Below are 21406 nucleotides of genomic sequence, written 5' to 3' on the forward strand. Positions count from 1 at the left end.
CCATTTCCCCAGAATTTCCAGTTTTTTTTTCAGGTAAAGACACTGAAGCCAAATAGGTCTAGACCTGAGCTCCAGTGCTCTTGTCTCCTACTGTATTTTTTCACATATGTATAGATATATGTATATTTAATACACTGTCATCTCTTATCAAAAGCTGTAAAGTAAGTTTTTGACAAGGTGACAATAGTCCTGGGTTCTTGGTTTGTACTTGACTTTGAAGTTTTTTCTTTTTAAAGATACATGTATATTTGTGTGAGAGTGTTTGTGTGTGTGTGTGTATGTGGAGAGAGAGAGAGCCATTTGAAGTATTACAATTTTTGTTTAGTTTGTGCCAGAGAAAAAGTTAATGATCAATAAATGTTTGTGTTAATAGATTTATGAAATTAAGAAAACAGTTCCTAGAATCAGGCTTATTACATTTTTTAGAACTCAGTAAATGAATGAATACCCAAATAGGAAGAAATGACACATGGATTTGTAATCATGCAGTGTGTTTATGTGTAGTCGTTAGTGCCTCTTGAAGCAGACATTTTCAGCTTCACATCCTCATTGGTATTTTTCCTTCTCTTTCCAAGTGAAGACCTGAGGGATGGAATAGCTAGTACTGTTTCCTAAGGTATATTATATTACTGTTACTTAATAATATTTTTATATTGAATGGTAAAGAAATTAATCTCATTTCCTCTATTGGTAATTTCAAGTAATATGCTATTTGCATATCTGAACTTCCCAAATAAAGAGCTTACTTTTTGAGAACTTCTTAATAAGAACCTAGATTTCTGAATGTAATTTAACCTTTGTTTTTTGGCCGTGGTTGCGCGGCTTGCGGGATCTTAGTTCACAAACCAGGGATCCAGCCTGGGCCCCTTGCAGTGGAAACGTGGAGTCCTAACCACTGGACTGCCAGGGAATTCCCCCCCCCCTTTTTTTTTAAACCTTTTCTTGATTGATTAATGTTTACGGTACTGTAACAGTGAAACAAAATGCTCAGGACCTTATTACCCCAGTTACTAGATGATCTCCAAGTTTTCTTGTTTTCTTTAAAAAAGAGAGATGGTAAATATTATTTCTTCTAATAGTCTGTGTGCTTGTGTAAATAACCCTTCAGTACCAGCTCATTTCTAATTTGAATATGCATGATGAATATGCATAATACACATTGGGAACTCAGGTAACCTGACTTGTTAGAATTATGTGCAAATGAAAACTGGTAGTTGTCAGGGGAGAACTTTGGGGAGAACTTTGGGGACTGAGAGCTCCAGACTTTGGATTTTATAGTTTTAGATTTCAGATTTGTTTTTTTTAGGGTTCATGACTATGTTATGGGAGTCGGTGGATAGTTTAATTATTTGTAGTTTCTGTATTATATTCAAGTAATGGAATGGATCCCTTGGAGGATTCAGGCCCTTGATTATTTTGTCTATAAATTTACTAATCTGCATGATGATGTTATTTTTGCTTGCTATAGACTAGTGTTAATGGTTATTTCAGAGAATATCATTTTGACTGGAATAAATTTGCATGAAAAAGCCAGAGAAAGTAAAGAACTAAAGTTAGATCACAGATTTTTTCTTTCTTTAATTAATTAATTAATTTATTTATTTTTAAAATTTTATTATTATTATTTTTTTGGTGGTACGCGGGCCTCTCACTGTTGTGGCCTCTCCCGTTGCGGAGCACAGGCTCCGGACGCGCAGGCTCAGCGGCCATGGCTCATGGGCCCAGCCGCTCCGCGGGATGTGGGATCTTCCCGGACCGGGGCACGAACCCGTTTTCCCTGCATCGGCAGGCGGATTCTCAACCACTGCGCCACCAAGGAAGCCCTTTTCTTTATTTTAAACATGAAAAATTGTAGAAGCCAAATGAATGTGTTTAGATTTATAGGAGACTATAGTTTTATTTTATATTCTTTTTTTAAAAAAATATTTATTTATTTATTTATTTATTTTTGGCTGTGTTGGGTCTTCGTTGCTGCGCGCGGGCTTTCTCTAGTTGTGGCGAGCGGGGGCTACTCTTCATTACGGTGCGCGGGCTTCTCACTGCAGTGGCTTCTCTCATCGTGGAGCACGGGCTCTTGGTGCGCAGGCTTCAGTAGTTGCGGCACGCAGGCTCAGTAGTTGTGGCTCATGGACTCTAGAGCACAGGCTCAGTAGTTGTGGCACACGAGCTTAGTTGCTCCGCAGCATGTGGGATCTTCCCGGACCCGGGATCGAACCCGTGTCCCCTGCATTGGCAGGCGGATTCTCAACCACTGTAGTTGTGGCACAGGGGCTTAGTTGCTCTGGGGCATGTGGGATCTTCGCGGACCCGGGATCGCACCCGTGTCCCCTGCATTGGCAGGCGGATTCTCAACCACTGTGCCACCGAGGAAGCCCTATTTTATATTCTTGATAAATGGAAGTGGATGTTCAAAATGCTAGGGATATTGTTTATATTATCTTATTACAAATATGATGTTTTAATTCATTGTATGTATTAACAGTCTAATTACTTGCTATATTAGCTGACAGGTTTATTAGAGATCACTTCAACTTAGCGGGAAGTTCCTATAATATGTTTCCTGTTTTTGGTGGACTGTGGAAAATTAAGTTTCAGTTTGCATAACACTTGCTTACGGCATTGCTTTCTATTTCCAACAGATATATTCAATTCTTCATTATTGTCACTGAAGAAAAATAAAAACTGCTAACTGCAAAAAGAGTTGTTGAGCTTAGTTTATAAATAGTCTTTCATTTCACCTATAAAATTGATATTTCTGATGTTTTCTTTGTTATGACTTGCTAATTTAGCTTTATATTGGATTAAATGGCATTAGGATTTTCTAGGGTTGTGTAGTAGTCTAATTCTATTAATTTCCCATTAGTTGAGGACTAGCCAATAGACTGTTACTGCTCTATTATTAAAATTTTATCTCCTTTCTCACATCTCAAGTTGTTTAAGTTTATTGAAAGACTTAGATTAGTGATTATAAAGTGTTTTGTGGTATTTAGTGCTTATGGGATTAGTAAATTCTGTGTTGACTCAGAAGTCAAGATTCAGTTATTTTAAAGTACAGACTCTGAGTTAAATAATTAGGAATCCCTCAATGCAGGTTAAAGGAATTGACATGGGATTTGGTAATGTATTTTAAAAGGTCCATGTTTATCTTTTCTAAATTATGCTGCATTTTTTTATTAAAATTTCAGATGAATTTCATTAATATATCCTTATGAGTGATTATAGAGTATGTATGTGTGTGTTGTGTGTATATAATATATTGTAAACTGGATCAAAGCATATAGTATTCCTTTGATACAGTTTAAAGTTATACAGTTAGAACAACAATGGTTAAATTAAGGAAAAACAGCTCATTTGAGCATTAGAATTGCATGTTAGTTATTCTTAAGTCATTTTGATCTCTTTGTTAAACTAAAAATCTTTTTAAATTTTAGGGGGAAAAAAATAGTGGCTTTGATGTCCTTTACCATAATATGAAATATGGACAGATATCGACAAAAGAACTAGCAGATTTTGTAAGAGAAAGGTATGTATTTTTTAATAAGTCATTTAACAATTCATTATCAAGATAAATTTCAGAATATAAATAATTGAGAAAATTTTAGTTGGATTTAGATAAAAGTAATCAGTTACACTTTTAAAAAGTTCACTATAGTTATACTTTAAAGTAGTGGTTCTCTGTCATCTACACACTGAGGGCTAAATAGTGGCTGTCAGTGGCATTGATAAACTCCTGATTTGCAAATCACTGCTTGAAAATATTATCTATATATTTTTCAGAATATGCTAGCAAGGTGATACAGTAGAAAAACTGAGGAATTTTGTAGGATAAGATATTACCATTTCTCTAAACAAATATATCACTAAACAAACATTAAAATAATTTGAAAAGACTGTTTTCTGAACTTGTAGTTTAATTATGTATTATTATAACTTTTATTTTTAAAAAGTCCTAAGTATATGTTTTTAAATTGTGCAAATTTAGAAACATAATTTTTTTATTACTCTTAGAATATAATAGTCAATTAACAACTATTAAAATCAGTATAATTAAAAAAAAAATTTTTTATATACAGCAGGTTCTTATTAGTTATCTATTTTATATATATTAGTGTATATATGTCAACCCTAATCTCCCAATTCATCCCACCACCACCACCCCGCTTTCCCCCCTTGGTGTCCATATGTTTGTTCTCTACATCTGTGTCTCTATTTCTGCCTTGCAAAGCAGTTCATCTGTACAGTTTTTTCTAGATTCCACATATATGCGTTAATATACGATAAAATCAGTATAATTTGATTTGATTAAGGCTATTTTGTGGCTGGACCCACTTGGTAATTTTTATGTGAACACATTTAAAATCTTTACCTTGCTAATATAGGGATACTTTGCCTTTAGATACAATACTTCATTCATTTATTCTTTCAGTATATATCCCATGTCTGCTGTGTGCCAGGCACTTGTCTGGATTTTGGGGATAAAGAGGCAGCTTTTGCTTCATGGAGTTTGTCAACTGGTAGGTATTGGTGAACAAACTATTCCATGTTAGACAAATCCTCTTTGACTTCCATCATTCTACTGGAGTTAAAAGGGGGACCATAAAGCCCTAAGTGCTGTGGATAAAGCTGTCCCTCACTGGCTCACTTTTCATCACTGGAAAGAGTAAAAGCAGAGACTCTAGAACTCTGCATCTCCTGGTACATCCCCTAGCCTCCTTCTCCCCCAAACTTACATCACTACTATAATTATCTACCTTGAGACCAACAGAGCAGTGGTAATTATGCTTTTTAGCCCTATTTATGTCAGTTAAGAAGTCCAGGACTCCTGGGTCATCCCTTCTTTGCTCAGAATCTGACCCCTTAATGATTCTGTGGGCAGTGAGACAACACCTCCTTTCACTCCCCCTTCCTTACTTTATTTTTCTTCATAGTTTCATAGCACTTAACAATCACCAGATATAAGTGATATTTTACTTATTTATTTGTCTGTCTGTTTCTCCCCACTAGACTGTAAACCCCACAAGGTCAGGGATTTTTTTTTTTTTTTGTCTTTTTTGCTTATTGTTCATTCTCCTGCACTTAGGATAGAGCTCGGCCCTTAGTAGGCCCTCAGTAAAGATTTTTTGATAGAATGTATTTCTAACATCACTGTCCTGATCCAGGCTATCATTATTGTTGCCTGGACTGCAGCAGTAGCACCTAACTGGCCTATCTACATTCATTCTTGTTCTCCTGCAACTTATTCTCTGTACTGTAATTGGAGTGTTGTTTTTTTCTTTTTTTTTTCAAACTACAGATCAGTTTGTTACTCCTCCTTGTTTAAACCATTTCAGAGGCTTCCTATTGCTCTTAAGACAGAACTGTGTGGTCTAACCCCAAATTGCCTTTCAAGCTTTAGCTCACACTAGACTCCTCTTTATTCAGACTCCTTTTTCCTCTCCAGAGACATTGGCTGTTTTATTGACAGGCTTTTTTTCAGTCCAGATTTTGTACATGCTTAGTCCTTGTTTGTACATGCTGACCTTAAGAGGTCAGCAGTGTGCTCACTTCTCCAGGGATGCCTTTCCTAATCTCTCTGACTAGGTCAAAATCACTTATTGTAATCTCTCTCAACATCATATCTCTTTGTAGTATTTATAAAATGTTGTAATTACTCATTTTTGTTATTTGTTATTGTTTCTGTTCCTTATAGGGGAACAGTATACAATATTCTGTTGTATCCAGTGCCTAGCACAGAGCCTGGCACAATTGGATACTCATATTTCTTGAAGGAGTGAATGATAAAGAAAGAAAGAAAAGATAGACATAAACATATGCTGTGCACTAAGGACTTGGCATACATTATCTCATTTAACTGTCAAAACTCTAAGTCCTATTTTATAGATAAGAAGATTGGGACCCAGAAAGGTTAAATAACTTCTTGACTTAGTCATTCAGACTTTCTTTCTCTCATATCCTCATCCTCTCCTCCCCACTTCCATGCTCCCTTCATTTCTCCTCCCTTTCTCCTTTGCTCTTTTCTTTCTTCCCTCCCTACAGCTTTATTGAGGTATAATTGACACACAATATGCTGCACATATTTAAAGTGTACAATTTCATACATTTTGACATATGCATGCACTCATGACCATCACCACAATCAAGATAGTGAACATATTCATCTCTTTTTTCTAATTCCTTCCTTCTGTCCACCCCCCATCCATAAGGAACTACTCATCTGCTTTCGACACTTAGGTTAGTTTGCATTTTCTAGAATTTAATGTAAATGGAATCATATAGGATATACTTGGTTGTCCAGTGCTTTCACTCAGTGTATTTATTTTGAGATTGGTCCATGTTGTTGCATGTATCAGTAATTCATTCTTTTTTGTTATTGAGTAATATTCCATTTATGGATATATTGTAATTTATTTATCTGTTGAAGGAAGTTAGTTTTGCCTATTTTTTGAACTTTGTAATGAGTGTATCAATTTAATCAGAGTAGATATTTTTTCTGACTTCTGTTACTCAGCACTTTTGTGAGATTCGTGTTGAATTTAGTATAATTTATTTACAATGCTGTTTAATATTAAATTATGTAAATTTACTAAATGTATTTATCTACTACTGTTGACAGACATTTGGGATGTTACCAGTTTTTTACTGTTACAAGTAATACTGCTTTGAATATTCTTGCACACGTGTCTCAGTATACACATATTTATATTAGTGATTTACCCTGGAGTAGAATTGCCAGGTCTTAGAGCATGTGTATGTTCAACTCTAGTAGTTAATGCCAAAGAATTTTCCAAGGTGGTTGTACCAGTTTACACCAACAGCAGCCTTGTTGGAGAGTTCCAGTTGCTACATGTCCTCATCAACACTTGGTTTTGTCTGTCCTTTAATTTGAGCCATTCTGATAAGTAGTACTCTCTCATTGTGGTTTTAATTTGTGTTTCCCTGATGAATAATGAGATTGAACATCCTTTTATATGTTTATTGGCCATTTGCATCTTTTCTTTTATGAAGTATCTCTTCATCTTTTGCCTATTTTTCTGGTTTTTTTCTTCCTTTTAAAAAATAAATTGAAGGAATTCTTTATATATTCTAGATTAAAAGCAGTTTGTCAGTTATGTGTTGCAAATTTATGTAAATGCGTTTGAGTTTTATTTGTCGTCCAGCAGCCTGGCGATTCTTGTTTATTCTGGTAATTTTATTTATCTGTACATTCTTTTGGATTTTGTGTGTGCAATCATCTTGTGAAAATGACAGTTTTATCTCTCCCTTTTTAATACCTTTTTATACCTTTTATTTCTTTTTCTTATTGCCCTGGAAAATACCTCCAGTGTAATGCTGAATAGAAATGGTGATGATAGGCATCCTTATCTTGTTCCCAGTCTCACATTTCACTCTTAAATATTTATTCTAGTTTTTTTCCCTGCTATTTATCAGATTATGGAAATTCTACATACTATTTTGGTAAGGCTTTTGTTTTCCTTTCTAAAAAAATCATGAATGGATGTTTTCTTTCTTTTGTTAGTCTGAATTACATTGAATTTTGAATGTTAAACTAACTTCCCTTTCCTAGTATAAACGAAACTTTGTGGAGATGTATTATCGCTTTTATACATTAGTAGAACAGTTTGCTACGATTTTATTTCTTATGTTTGCATCTGTATTTATCAGTGAGATTGGCCTGAAAATTTCTTTTCTCTAAATATCCTTCTTACGTTTTACTAATCAAGGTTTGTTGGCTTCATTAAAAGGGGTTGGGGAGTATACCCTATTTTTGTATTCTCTGGAAAAATTTTTGGGAGATTATAGTTTCTTCCTTATGTGTTTTATAGAATTTGCTGGTAAATCCTTCTGGGCTTGAAACTGTCTTTGTAGGAAGGTTTTAAATCACATATTTAATTTTTTAAATAGTTACAGGACTATTCAGATATTGCAGCTCTTCTGTGAGTTTGATAAGTTATATTTTAAGGAGTTTTCCTATCTCATGTAAATTTTCAAATTTATTGGCAAAAAGTTATTCTTAATATACTTCAATGAACTTTTAAAAATGTCTACAGGATCTGTACTGATGTGCCACTTTTTATTCCTGATACTGGTTATTTGTGCCTTCTCCCTTTTTTTTTTTTTTTTTTGCGGTACGCGGGCCTCTCACTGCTGCAACCTCTCCCCTGCTCCGGACGCACAGGCTCAGCGGCCATGGCTCGCGGGCCCAGCCGCTCCGCGGCATGTGGGATCCTCCCAGACCGGGGCACGAACCCGTGTCCCCTGCATCGGCAGGCGGACTCTCAACCACTGCACCACCAAGGAAGCCCCCTTCTCCCTTTTTTCATGATCAGTCTCATTTGATGTTTGTTGTTTTTAGTAGTGTGTACAAAGAACCAATTATGGACTTTGTCTCTTTTTATATATTTATATTGTTTCATTAACTTCTTTATTTCCTTCAACTTTGTGTTCAGTTTTCTGTTCTTTAAATTTGGGGGGATGGATGCTTAACTTAATGATTTTCAACTTTTTTTCTTTTCTGACATATTTATTTAACTCTATAAATTTCTCTCAAGCATAGCTTTTGTTCTACTCCACTAGTTTTGAGAAATAGGATTTTCATTATACTTTGTTTAAATTTTTAAAGTTTCATTGTGTTTTCTTTCTTGCTTCTGTGGGTTATTTAGAAGTGCATTTCTTAATTTCCAAATATGTGTTGATTTTTTAAAGGAATATTCTTCCTGTTGATTTCAAGCTTAATTGCATTGTGATTAGAGAACATACCTGTATGATTTCAATGTTTTGAAATTTGTTGACACTTGGTTTATGGACCAGGGTAGAGTCAGTTTACTAAATATCTCTATGTACCTGAAAATATTTTGTATCTGTTGGGTATTGAGTTCTATATGTATTTATTATGGTAAATTTGTGAATTCTGTTGTTTAATTCTAATACATCCTCACTGGTTTTTGATTTTTAATCCTGCTCATTTTATCAGTTCCTGAAAGAGCTGTTTTGAAAATCTTTCATATTGATTGTGAATGTTCACCCATGTAGTTCTGCCAATTTTTGCTTTATATATTTGGGGCCATGTTAGTAGATGGATAGAAATTTAGAACTATGACATCTTCAGGTGATTTGAACTTTTTTTTTTTCATTTATTATGCAGTGTCCTTTTATGTCTCTAGCAGTGTTTTTGCCTTGAAGTCTTCTTTGTTGTTATTAAAGTGTCATCTGTTTGCTTTTGGTTAGTGTTTGCATAGTGTTTGCATTTTTTTCCTTAGCTGTGTTCTTGTGGTGTAGATATGTTTCTCTCTTGTTTTTAAAGCCATTTTCACAATCTTTATTCTTTAATTGGAGCATTTAGTCCTTTACATACAGTATATTTGCAGATATATTTGGGTTCAAATTTGTTGTGTCAGAGGTTGTCAAACTTTTTGTGTAAAGGCTTTGTGCGTGGTCTGGTCTCTGTTGCAACTATTCAGCTCTGTTCTTTTAGTACAAAAGCAGCTGTAACCAACATGTAAATAAATGAGCATGGATGTATTCTAATCTTTATTTATGAAGACAAACAATTGGCTAGATTTGCTGATGGTGCTGCAGTTTGCTAACTCCTTTAGTATTTTTTTTCTATTTATCCTACTTTTTTATATTTTGTCCTCCTCTTTCTTGCCTTTTGGCCTTAAAAAGTTTTTTTTTATTCTATTAATTTTTTTTCTTCTATCACCTTAGAAGTAATAGCTTCATTCTTTTAGTGGTTATCCTAGAGATTATAACATGTTTCCTTGATGTATTAATTTCTAATAATAATTGGAACTTTTATCATCTTCTGAAAATGCAGGAACCCAGGCTCAGCGGCCATGGCTCGCGGGCCCAGCCGCTCCGCGGCATGTGGGATCCTCCCAGACCGGGGCACGAACCCGTGTCCCCTGCATCGGCAGGCGGACTCTCAACCACTGCACCACCAAGGAAGCCCCCTTCTCCCTTTTTTCATGATCAGTCTCATTTGATGTTTGTTGTTTTTAGTAGTGTGTACAAAGAACCAATTATGGACTTTGTCTCTTTTTATATATTTATATTGTTTCATTAACTTCTTTATTTCCTTCAACTTTGTGTTCAGTTTTCTGTTCTTTAAATTTGGGGGGATGGATGCTTAACTTAATGATTTTCAACTTTTTTTCTTTTCTGACATATTTATTTAACTCTATAAATTTCTCTCAAGCATAGCTTTTGTTCTACTCCACTAGTTTTGAGAAATAGGATTTTCATTATACTTTGTTTAAATTTTTAAAGTTTCATTGTGTTTTCTTTCTTGCTTCTGTGGGTTATTTAGAAGTGCATTTCTTAATTTCCAAATATGTGTTGATTTTTTAAAGGAATATTCTTCCTGTTGATTTCAAGCTTAATTGCATTGTGATTAGAGAACATACCTGTATGATTTCAATGTTTTGAAATTTGTTGACACTTGGTTTATGGACCAGGGTAGAGTCAGTTTACTAAATATCTCTATGTACCTGAAAATATTTTGTATCTGTTGGGTATTGAGTTCTATATGTATTTATTATGGTAAATTTGTGAATTCTGTTGTTTAATTCTAATACATCCTCACTGGATTTTGATTTTTAATCCTGCTCATTTTATCAGTTCCTGAAAGAGCTGTTTTGAAAATCTTTCATATTGATTGTGAATGTTCACCCATGTAGTTCTGCCAATTTTTGCTTTATATATTTGGGGCCATGTTAGTAGATGGATAGAAATTTAGAACTATGACATCTTCAGGTGATTTGAACTTTTTTTTTTTCATTTATTATGCAGTGTCCTTTTATGTCTCTAGCAGTGTTTTTGCCTTGAAGTCTTCTTTGTTGTTATTAAAGTGTCATCTGTTTGCTTTTGGTTAGTGTTTGCATAGTGTTTGCATTTTTTTCCTTAGCTGTGTTCTTGTGGTGTAGATATGTTTCTCTCTTGTTTTTAAAGCCATTTTCACAATCTTTATTCTTTAATTGGAGCATTTAGTCCTTTACATACAGTATATTTGCAGATATATTTGGGTTCAAATTTGTTGTGTCAGAGGTTGTCAAACTTTTTGTGTAAAGGCTTTGTGCGTGGTCTGGTCTCTGTTGCAACTATTCAGCTCTGTTCTTTTAGTACAAAAGCAGCTGTAACCAACATGTAAATAAATGAGCATGGATGTATTCTAATCTTTATTTATGAAGACAAACAATTGGCTAGATTTGCTGATGGTGCTGCAGTTTGCTAACTCCTTTAGTATTTTTTTTCTATTTATCCTACTTTTTTATATTTTGTCCTCCTCTTTCTTGCCTTTTGGCCTTAAAAAGTTTTTTTTTATTCTATTAATTTTTTTTCTTCTATCACCTTAGAAGTAATAGCTTCATTCTTTTAGTGGTTATCCTAGAGATTATAACATGTTTCCTTGATGTATTAATTTCTAATAATAATTGGAACTTTTATCATCTTCTGAAAATGCAGGAACCTGAGAACACTATCACCTCCCGACTTACATGCTTTATATGCCATTTGTGTGTGTGTGTGTTTAATTTTTTACTCTGGAAATTAAAAGTTTTCTATTTTTAAAATACTTTTTATTGTGGAAATATATACTTATATGCCATTTTTGTTGTGTGTTTCTTTAGCTTTTTATTTGACAAATTTCAAACTTAGCCAAAAAAATAGGGAAAGTATTACATACCACTAAGTAATGAACTATAATATAGTTTCAACAGTTTTTAGTATTTTGACAGTCTTGTTTGAAACAGTTCCCTGACATCAAATTATTACATCCATAGATACTTATGTATGTGTTTCTTTTTTTTTTTTTTTTCTCTCTTAAATGTGCAGCTTGATCCTATGGACAGGTCTGTAGGCCAGAGAATTTTTTTTTTTTTCTTTTTTGACTGTGTTGGGTCTTCGTTGCTGCACGCGGGCTTTCTCTAGTTGCAGCAAGTGGGGGCTACTCTTCATTGCGGTGCGTGGGCTTCTCTTGTTGCGGAGCATGGGCTCTAGGTGCACGGGCTTCAGTTTTCTATTTTTAAAATACTTTTTATTGTGGAAATATATACTTATATGCCATTTTTGTTGTGTGTTTCTTTAGCTTTTTATTTGACAAATTTCAAACTTAGCCAAAAAAATAGGGAAAGTATTACATACCACTAAGTAATGAACTATAATATAGTTTCAACAGTTTTTAGTATTTTGACAGTCTTGTTTGAAACAGTTCCCTGACATCAAATTATTACATCCATAGATACTTATGTATGTGTTTCTTTTTTTTTTTTTTTCTCTCTTAAATGTGCAGCTTGATCCTATGGACAGGTCTGTAGGCCAGAGAATTTTTTTTTTTTTCTTTTTTGGCTGTGTTGGGTCTTCGTTGCTGCACGCGGGCTTTCTCTAGTTGCAGCAAGTGGGGGCTACTCTTCATTGCGGTGCGTGGGCTTCTCTTGTTGCGGAGCATGGGCTCTAGGTGCACGGGCTTCAGTAGTTGCAGTGCGTGGGCTCAGTAGTTGTGGCTCGGCTCTAGAGCACAGGCTCAGTAGTTGTGGCGCATGGGCTTCATTGCTCTGTGGCATGTGGGATCCTCCCGGACCAGGGATCAAACCCGTGTCCCCTGCATTGTCAGGTGGATTCTTAACCACTGCGCCACCAGGGAAGTCCCTATGTATGTATTTCTAACAGCTAATGACTTAGAAGACAATAATATTACCCATCTAACAAAATTAATGGTAATTTAAAAATATTTTTAATATTTAACCTAGTTGATCTTTTCTTTTTTTAAAATTAATTAATTTTTTTTGGCTGCATTGGGTGTTCATTGCTCTGTGTGGGCTCTCTCTAGTTGTGGTGAGCGGGGGCTACTCTTTGTTGCGGTGTGCAGGCTTCTTATTGCAGTGGCTTCTCTTGTTGTGGAGCACGTGCTCTAGGTATATGGGCTTCAGTGGCACGCAGGCTCAGTAGTTGTGGCTTGTGGGCTCTAGGTGCAGGCTCAGAAGTTGTGGCGCACGGGCTTAGTTGCTCCGTGGCATGTTGAATCTTCCCGGAGCAGGGATCAAACCCATGTCCCCTGCACTGGCAGGCGGATTCTTAACCACTGTGCCACCAGGCAATTCCCTATATAGTCATTTTTTAGATTTATTATAATTATTTACTTTTTCTCTGATATTTTGTTCTGGATCACTTTTCTTCTCTTTAAAAAACATCTTTTAGGGCTTCCCTGGTGGCGCAGTGTTTGGGAGTCTGCCTGCCGATGCAGGGGACACGGGTTCGTGGCCCCGTCTGGGAAGATCCCACATGCCGTGGATCGGCTGGGCCCGTGAGCCGTGGCCGCTGAGCCTGCGCGTCCGGAGCCTGTGCTCCGCGACAGGAGAGGCCACAACAGTGAGAGGCCCGCGTACGGCCAAAAAAAAAAAAATCTTTTAAAATTCCTTAATGTGGATTTTCTGGTGATGAAGTCTCAATTTTTGTTAGTCTGATCATATCTTTAATTTATCTTTATTTTAAAAACTTTTTATTATGGACACTTTCAAACATATATAAAACTTACTCAGAAGTTAGGAACTTAATATAATGAACTTCCATGTTGTAATCACTGAGCTTCAACATTGTCAAATCATGGCCAGGCTTGTTCCGTCTATTCCATACCACTATTTTTTATTTTTAATCATTTTTTAAAAAAATTATTTTTTATATTTATTTTTGGCTGCGTTGGGTCTTCGTTGCCGCGCACGGGCTTTCTCTAGTTACGGCAAGCGGGGGCTACTCTTCGTTGCGGTGCGCGGGCTTCTCATTGCAGTGGCTTCTCTTGTTGCGGAGCATGGGCTCTAGGTGCACAGGCTTCAGCAGTTGGCAGCGCATGGGCTCAGTAGTGTGGCTCGCAGGCTCTAGAGCGCAGGCTCGGTAGTTGTGGCGCGCGGGCTTGGTTTCTCCGCGGCATGTGGGATCTTCCCGGACCAGGGCTCGAACCCGTGTCCCCTGCATTGGCAGGCGGATTCTTAACCACTGTGCCACCAGGGAAGTCCCATACCACTACCCTTGAACTGTTATAAAGTGGATCTCAGATTCAGAAACATTGCATTTCATCCATTAGCATTTCATTCGTGTCTGTGAAAGATAAGGGCTGTTTAAAAAACATAACTACAGTATGTTACCTTATCTTAAAATGTAGTATTAATTCCTAATATCACCAAATATCCAGTCAGTGCTCACTTTTTCTCGATTGCCATATACACACACGATACACATAATTGATTTCCTCTAATCAATATCCCAGCAAGAGTTATACACTATGTTTGATTGATGTGAGTTTTGAGTCTCTTAATCTGTAGTTCTCCTCACTCCTTCCTTACTTTTTTTTTTGTTTAAGAAACCAAATTATTTGTTCTGTAGAGGGTCCCAAATCCTGGAATATGCTAATTGCATATTCATAGTTTTATTTAACATTTTCCTTTACTCCTATATTTCTTATAAATTGTTATTTGAATGTAGCAACTAGATCAAATTCAGTTCAATATTTTGACAAGAATACTTCATCGGCGGTGGTGTGTACTTCCATCAGAGGCATATAATATCTGGTTATATCTCTTTTGTGATGTTAGTAGCCATTGATGCTCATCACCTAGATCTGTTATTTTATTAGGGGTTTACTTTCATTTATATTTTTGCTGGGTATGGAATTCTAGTTGGTAGGTTTTTTTTAAAGTCATTTTTTTGGAGCAGTTTTAGGTTTACAACAAAATTGAGAGGAAGGTACAGAGATTTTCCATATGTCCCCTGCCCCCAGACATGCATAGCCTCCCCCATTATCAACATTACTCACCAGAATGGTACCTTTTTTTTTTTAAACCAAGGATGAACCTGCATTGATACATCCTAATCACCCAAAATCCATTGTTTACCTTGGGGTTCACTCTTGGTGTTATACATTCTGTGGGTTGGTCAAACGTATGATGACATATATCCATCATTATAATATTTTGCAGAGTATTTTCACTGCCCTAGAATCGTCTGTGCTCTGTTTTAATGTCTCCATAGTTTTGCCTTTTCCAGAATGTCATATGTAGTTGACCCTTAAATAGCACAGGGGTTAGGGGTGCCAACACTCTGTGCAGTTGAATATCTGTATATAACTTTACAGTGGGCATTTCGTATCTGCAGTTCTGTATCCGTGGATCCAACCAACTGTGGACCATTTAGTACTATAGTTTGTATTTGTTGAGAAAAAATCTGTGTATAAGTGGACCCGCACAGTTCAAACCCATGTTGTTCAAAGGTCAGCCGTAGTTGGAATCATACAGTATGTAATAGCATTTTCAGGTTGGCTTCTTTCACTTAGTAATATGCTGAATAATATTCTGTTGTCTGGATATGAATTATTTATCCATCAGCTATCCATTCATCTACTGAAGGACATCTTGGTTGCTTTTGAGTTTTGGCAGTTATGAATAAAGCTGCTATAAACATACTTGTGCGTGTTTTTGTGTGAACATAAGTTTTCAGCTCCTCTGAGTATATAGGAAAGAACACAATTCCTAGATTGTAGGGTACGAATAAGTTTAGTTTTGTAAGAAACTGCCAAACTGTCTTCCAAAGTGGCTGTATCACTTTGCATTCTCACCAGCAATGAATGAGAATTTCTGTTGCTCCACATCCTTGCTGGTATTTGGTTTTGTCAGTGTTCCAGACTTTGGTCATTCTAATAGGTATGTAGTGGTATCTTGTTTTAATTTACATTTCCCTGATGACATATGATGTGGAGCATCTTTTCTTTTGCTTATCTGTCATCTGTATATCGTCTTTGGTGAGGTGTCAAAGTTTTTGGCCCATTTTTTAATCAGGTTGTTTGTTTTCTTATTCTTGAGTTTTAAGAGTTCTGTGTATATTTGGGATAACATTTTTTTTTCTCTTTTGTCTTCTGCAAATAATTTCTCCCAGTCTGTGGCTTGTCCTCTTATTTTCTTGACATCATCTTTCACAGAGCAGAGTTTTTCATTTTAATGAAGTCCAGCTCATCAATGAGTTCTTTCATAGGTCATGTCTATAGTGTTCTATCTAAAAAGACATCACCATACCCAAGGTCATCTAAGTTTTCTCCTATGTTATTTTCTAGGAGTTTTATAGTTTTGCATTTTACTAGATTAAAAAAAAATTCTTTGAAGACCATTGCATTATCTACTGTTGAGACGTTAGCTATCAGGCTAATTATTGTTCCTTTGAAGGTAACGTTTGATGGTGGGAAAGGTTTAGCTGCTTTTAAGATTTTCCTTTTGTCTTTGACTTTCAGCAGTTTTACTGTGATGTGACTAGATGTATAATACCTTTTTATTTATCCTCTTATGGTTTGTTGGGCACTTGAACCTGTGGTTTGATATCTGTGGTCAGTTTTGGAAAATTCTCTGTCATTATCTCTGCAAATATATATTTCTTCTGACCCATTCTTACTTTCTTTACGCATATGTTAGACCTTTTTGCTCTGTCCTTTGTCTTTTATTTCTCTTCTCTGTTTTCCATTCTTTTGTTTCACTGAGCTTTTTTCTTTTTTTAATTAATTTTTATTGGAATATAGTTGATTTACCATGTTATGTTAGTTTATGTTTCACTGAGCTTTAATCCAGAATAGATCTTCTCACCTCTCTCTAGTTTACGTCTCACTACAGTGTATTGAATCTACCGTTAAACTGCATCCATTGAGTTACTAATTTTGGTTATTGTATTTTTCAGATATAGAATTTATATTTTTTTCAAATTTGCCGTGCTTTCCCCCACTTTTGAAAAATGATTTCTAGCTCTCTAGTGAAATTCTTGATTTAATCGACTGGCTCCTTGAACATAATGCATAAACTCATAAAGTCTAAGCTTTATAATCTTAGCGTGTGGAACATTGTTAAATTTGCTTCCGCTGGTGGTTCATCTTGTCTTGTTTCCTTATGTACCTGGTGGTTGTATGAATGTATATAAGACAACTATGCAGGATCCAATATCAGTTTGAAAAGATATTTGCAGTCCCTTTGAGAGCTTGCCTACTTACGGTTCATCCTTAACTCCTTATATTCCTTACTCTTTGAGTCTCAATTTAAAGGATATGGGATTTTCCATGCTTCCCACCTTTGGCAAGTCTGAAGCTAGTTTTGTCTCCCTTACCTTGTGAGGCTTTGCTCCGCTTCTCAGGATCAGCTGCCGTTTGTAGATACCCCAAGGGAAAAGCTGCCCTACCTCTCTGTCTCTCTTCTCTAGATAGCTTTCTCTTGGGTCTTGGCCTGCTGATTCTTAACTGCCTCTTTAGTTCTCTGATGCCTTTTAGGCACACCCACCACCTCTCCAGCTTTTTCTCGTTTTTCTCATTGGAAGGTTTTTGGATCAATTTACTAGTACTGGAAATGAACCATTTTTTCCTTGCTGTTAAACTTATTCATTGAGATACTATTTCTGTATTAACTTTCTAAGAAGTATCAAAGTACTACCCTTGTAATATAGTATATTAAAAAGACACACAAAAGTTTAAACGAGCAGAAAAAAATCACAGTGCCATCAGTGAGAGGCAGTTACTGTTAATAGTTGCTTTTTGTTAAAGAGCTAGCTTTTGTGGGGTTGGGAAAGAGTCTGGAGATAAGCTTAGTTTGGATATTCTGAGCTTGAGATGATTAAGATGTCTAGCTAGAGTTATGCTTGAGGCATTTAGATATTAAACAGATGATTTGCTTCAAGAGCAGGGTGGAGATCTGGATTTGTTGATCTCAGAATGTTAGTTGAAGCTATCAAAGTAACTGGAAGGCAGTGGTGGTTGCAGACTGTTTCTTTGTTAAGGGTAGCACAGATTGAGAAGGGACAGGGTAATTATGGGAGAGGTAAGATAGAACTAAATTTTTGTAGTGTTATGAAGGCCAAGATAACGTCATATTTTTCATTTGTAAGTTATGTGCCTATAGGAAAATATTTTTCTATTCTATATTTAATGGTTTAATTTTTTTTAACCTAAAATTCTGTATGCTGAATAGCAGTTATATAAAGCACAGTATCCTAGTGTGAAATACTTGTTAGTGTTTTAGATCTAATCGCAGACTAGATTAGGTACTGAAGTTCAGGATCTCAGACTTGCTAATAATTCATACTTAGTTTTGTGCAAATGACTGTCCTCAATGTCTTGTTCCATTAAATGTGCATAATAATGAATTCACAATGTTAAAGAATAATAAAACTATATTAAGTACACCAAGGAAATATTAAACACAAATGACTTTCATACTGAATTAGTTTGTATATAGAGAGAATGCAAGAAACAGTACTTTTGTACTTCCTGTTCCAATAACCATTGATACTAAAGGTAAGAAGAGGAGTGACTTCACTGAAGTTTTTTTGGTGATATATCAATACATTATTTTATTTCTATACCAGACTAGTTCTTTAAGTAGATGTGCACAAAGGCCATTTAAAGATAAGCCAGAAATTCATGACCACATACCTACTTATTTTTAACATATACTTTGAGTTATCTTTTTGTTTCTACAGTTGTGACTATTTTAATAATTTTGCTGTGTGTTTGGTCATTAAACAAGAGCTATTATAATATGGAAATTTGATTTAACAGAGCTACAATAGAAGAGGCGTACTCCAGGTCAATGACAAAACTAGCAAAATCTGCAAGCAATTATTCACAACTTGGGTGAGTTAATTTCTTTGAAGAACTCTTTCAATGTTGATTTAGGCAAAGTTTATGAGAATAGTAGGTTCCCATTAAGGATAAAATAGTTCATAAATATAATAATATATAATGTGTTTATTCAGAATGTGTCTGTGTGAATATATTCTCGACTTGATAGAAAGTATAATTGAATTTGCTGAATCAGTTAACACAAAGTAAATGAAACTTACTTTTTTCCCTTTATTAAGCTATACAATACAACTTCATTCTTCCTTCTTTTTTCCATATCTCTCCTCACTTTTCTGGCAGCCTTCTGTTTCTAACTCCTCCATGTAGATGCGCCTCTTCTAAAACATAATTTCTTCTTTATTGACCACAGTAGAAGGGCCAGAAAGTAAGTGGAATAACAGAAGCTAGCTTTAACCAATTGACCATGGTTTGTTTTTTTTTTTAACAAATAACTTATTTTTCTTTCATATACTCATTCTTTTAGGTTTCCAGTACGATTGATATTTTAGAAATATTTATTATTTTTAAAAACTTTTTATTGGAGTAGAGTTGATTTACAATGTTGTATTAGTTTCAGGTGTACAGCAAAGTGAGTCAGTTATACATATACAAATATCCACTCTTTTTTTAGATTCTTTTCCCAAGTAGGCCATTACAGAGTATTGAGTAGAGTTCCCTGTGCTATACGATAGGTTCTGATTAGTTATCTATTTTAGATATACTAGTATGTATACGTCAATCCCAATCTCCCAGTTCTCCCCCCTCACCCCACCCCCTGGTTACCATAAGTTTGTTTTCTACATCTGTGACTCTACTTCTGTTTTTGTTTTTGCTTTTTTTAAGATTCTTTTCCCAAGTAGGCCATTACAAAGTAGTGAGTAGAGTTCCCTGTGCTATTCAGCAGGCTATTGTTAGTTATCTGTTTTATATATAGTAGAGTGTATATGTCAGTCCCAATCTCCCAATTTATCCCTCCCCCCATCCTTGGGGAACCGTAAGTTTGTTTTCTACATCCATGACTCCATTTCTGTTTTGTAAATAAGTTCATTTGTACCCCCCTTTTTTTTAGATTCCACATATAAGCAATATCATATGATATTTGTCTTTCTGTGTCTGACTTACTTCACTCAGTATGAGGCCATGGTTTTAATACAGGAAATTCTTATTTTTAGTTACCAGGTGGGAGGTAGAAAAAAACATGTGTTTTCTAATAAAGTTACTGAAAACATTTCTGTCTTTGGAATATGTGCCTTTCATGAATAATAGGTGATATTTTATTTTTTGTGTTAGTGTTGTTACTTAAGATTATAAAGATTTTAAATATTAATGTTTTTGTTTACTGATGCATATTTAGGCAAGAATTGAATTTTATCTTTCTGTATTTAGTTGCATTTAAACATATTTTGGATTGGTCAATTTCCTTTCTTAGTGCTCATTGTACATTAACTTGTATTACCTGACCAGAAAAAAGTTGTGTATGTCAAACTATAAAAAATGGAATGATACTTGAAATTCCTTAAAGAAACCTGTATTTAAAGAAATCTTATGTTGAACCTCCTTTCAGTGTAAATAATCCTTGGGTAAAGTAAAGGGACACTCTCATCTTACCTGTTTTGTAAAGTCTAGACTATCATGTATCAGGTTTACCTGAAGTGATGTACATGTATTTTGGTGCTGTAGTGAGTGGATACTTTTCAGGTGTCCTTTTTTCTCTCAAAATTTTCCATCTAACTACTTGCCACATTTAGTGCTGATTAGATTTAAAAGTGTAAGGTAAGATCTAATCAGAACAGTCCTATTTAAGTATTTTAATTATTCTCTTTGAACTTTTTGTTATTGCTTAAAATGATTGTTCTCAGTTAGCTTTCCTACTGGGTAGGAGATGCAGTAATTGGCACAGAGTACATATTAGGATAAGTAATTTCTTTCTCTACCGTCTTGCATTAGTGATCATTGTTGCTATTTGTTTTTGTTTTATCACAGAGCAAAGCAAGTGCAGTTGAAAATCTCTGAGGAAGTACCTGAGGAAAGCATAGGATAAAATTATTCTTATATCATTCCCTACTGACCAAATTAGTTTAAACTAACCTTTGGCATCCTAAGTATTATTCAAAATATTATAATGTAGTAACTCTTGGAAGTACTTGAACGTGTTGAAAATATTAAATTCTCAATGTTGAGAAGAAGTAGTAGGAAAGTATGTCATACGTTCTATACCAAGTGTAGTAGAAAGGGGACTCTTTTAGTGTTGAAGTACAGGGGTAAAATCTGAAACAAAGTTTCAGATAACAGTTTTAAAATAATTCTTAAATAAATTTTAATGATGAAGGCACTTAAAAAATCATGTGCAAATTTGACTTTTAAATTCAGAGGAGCTTTTATTTTCTTAATTTTATTTATTTGTTTTTTTTGGCCGCACCGCAGGCCTGCGGGATCTTAGTTCCCCGACCAGGGATCGAACCTGTGACCCTGCATTGGAAGCACGGAGTCCTAACCACTGGACTGCCAGGGAATTCGCAGGAGCTTTTATTTTTGATGAAGCATTTTAAACGGAGCACTGAAGAGTCTAAAATTTAGATTTGATAATAAGTTAGTTTTAAACAGTAGATAGTGATTAGAAAGGCTTCTGTTACAAATCTAAATAACCAAATCAACTGAGAAAATGACACGTTATAATTAAGGGAGGGTCATGGCCAGACCTGTGATATGAGTTAACTCATTTCTCTGTATCTGAGGTATAAAATATTTTAAGTAATTAACCAAGGATTAAAAAAAAAA

General features: G+C 35.2%; 1 protein-coding gene across 6 annotated transcripts in view; it reads left to right on the forward strand.

The window, feature by feature from the left end:
• Positions 1 to 21406, forward strand: part of FCHO2 (FCH and mu domain containing endocytic adaptor 2) — a 119444-nt gene that overhangs the window by 12441 nt on the left and 85597 nt on the right. For 5 of the 6 annotated variants that reach the window (XM_024133515.3, XM_028492971.2, XM_028492972.2 and 2 more), the window contains exons 2-3: positions 3432 to 3523; positions 18566 to 18640. In XM_024133515.3, coding sequence (XP_023989283.1) covers positions 3432 to 3523; positions 18566 to 18640 — 167 coding nt within the window. Of the gene's footprint in view, positions 1 to 3431; positions 3524 to 4415; positions 4515 to 18565; positions 18641 to 21406 lie in introns of those variants that run through there. The other variant, XM_055086615.1, reaches the window with a different exon arrangement.

Source organism: Physeter macrocephalus, chromosome 8 (assembly GCF_002837175.3).
Source record: "Physeter macrocephalus isolate SW-GA chromosome 8, ASM283717v5, whole genome shotgun sequence".
Taxonomy (NCBI): Eukaryota; Metazoa; Chordata; class Mammalia; order Artiodactyla; family Physeteridae; genus Physeter; species Physeter macrocephalus.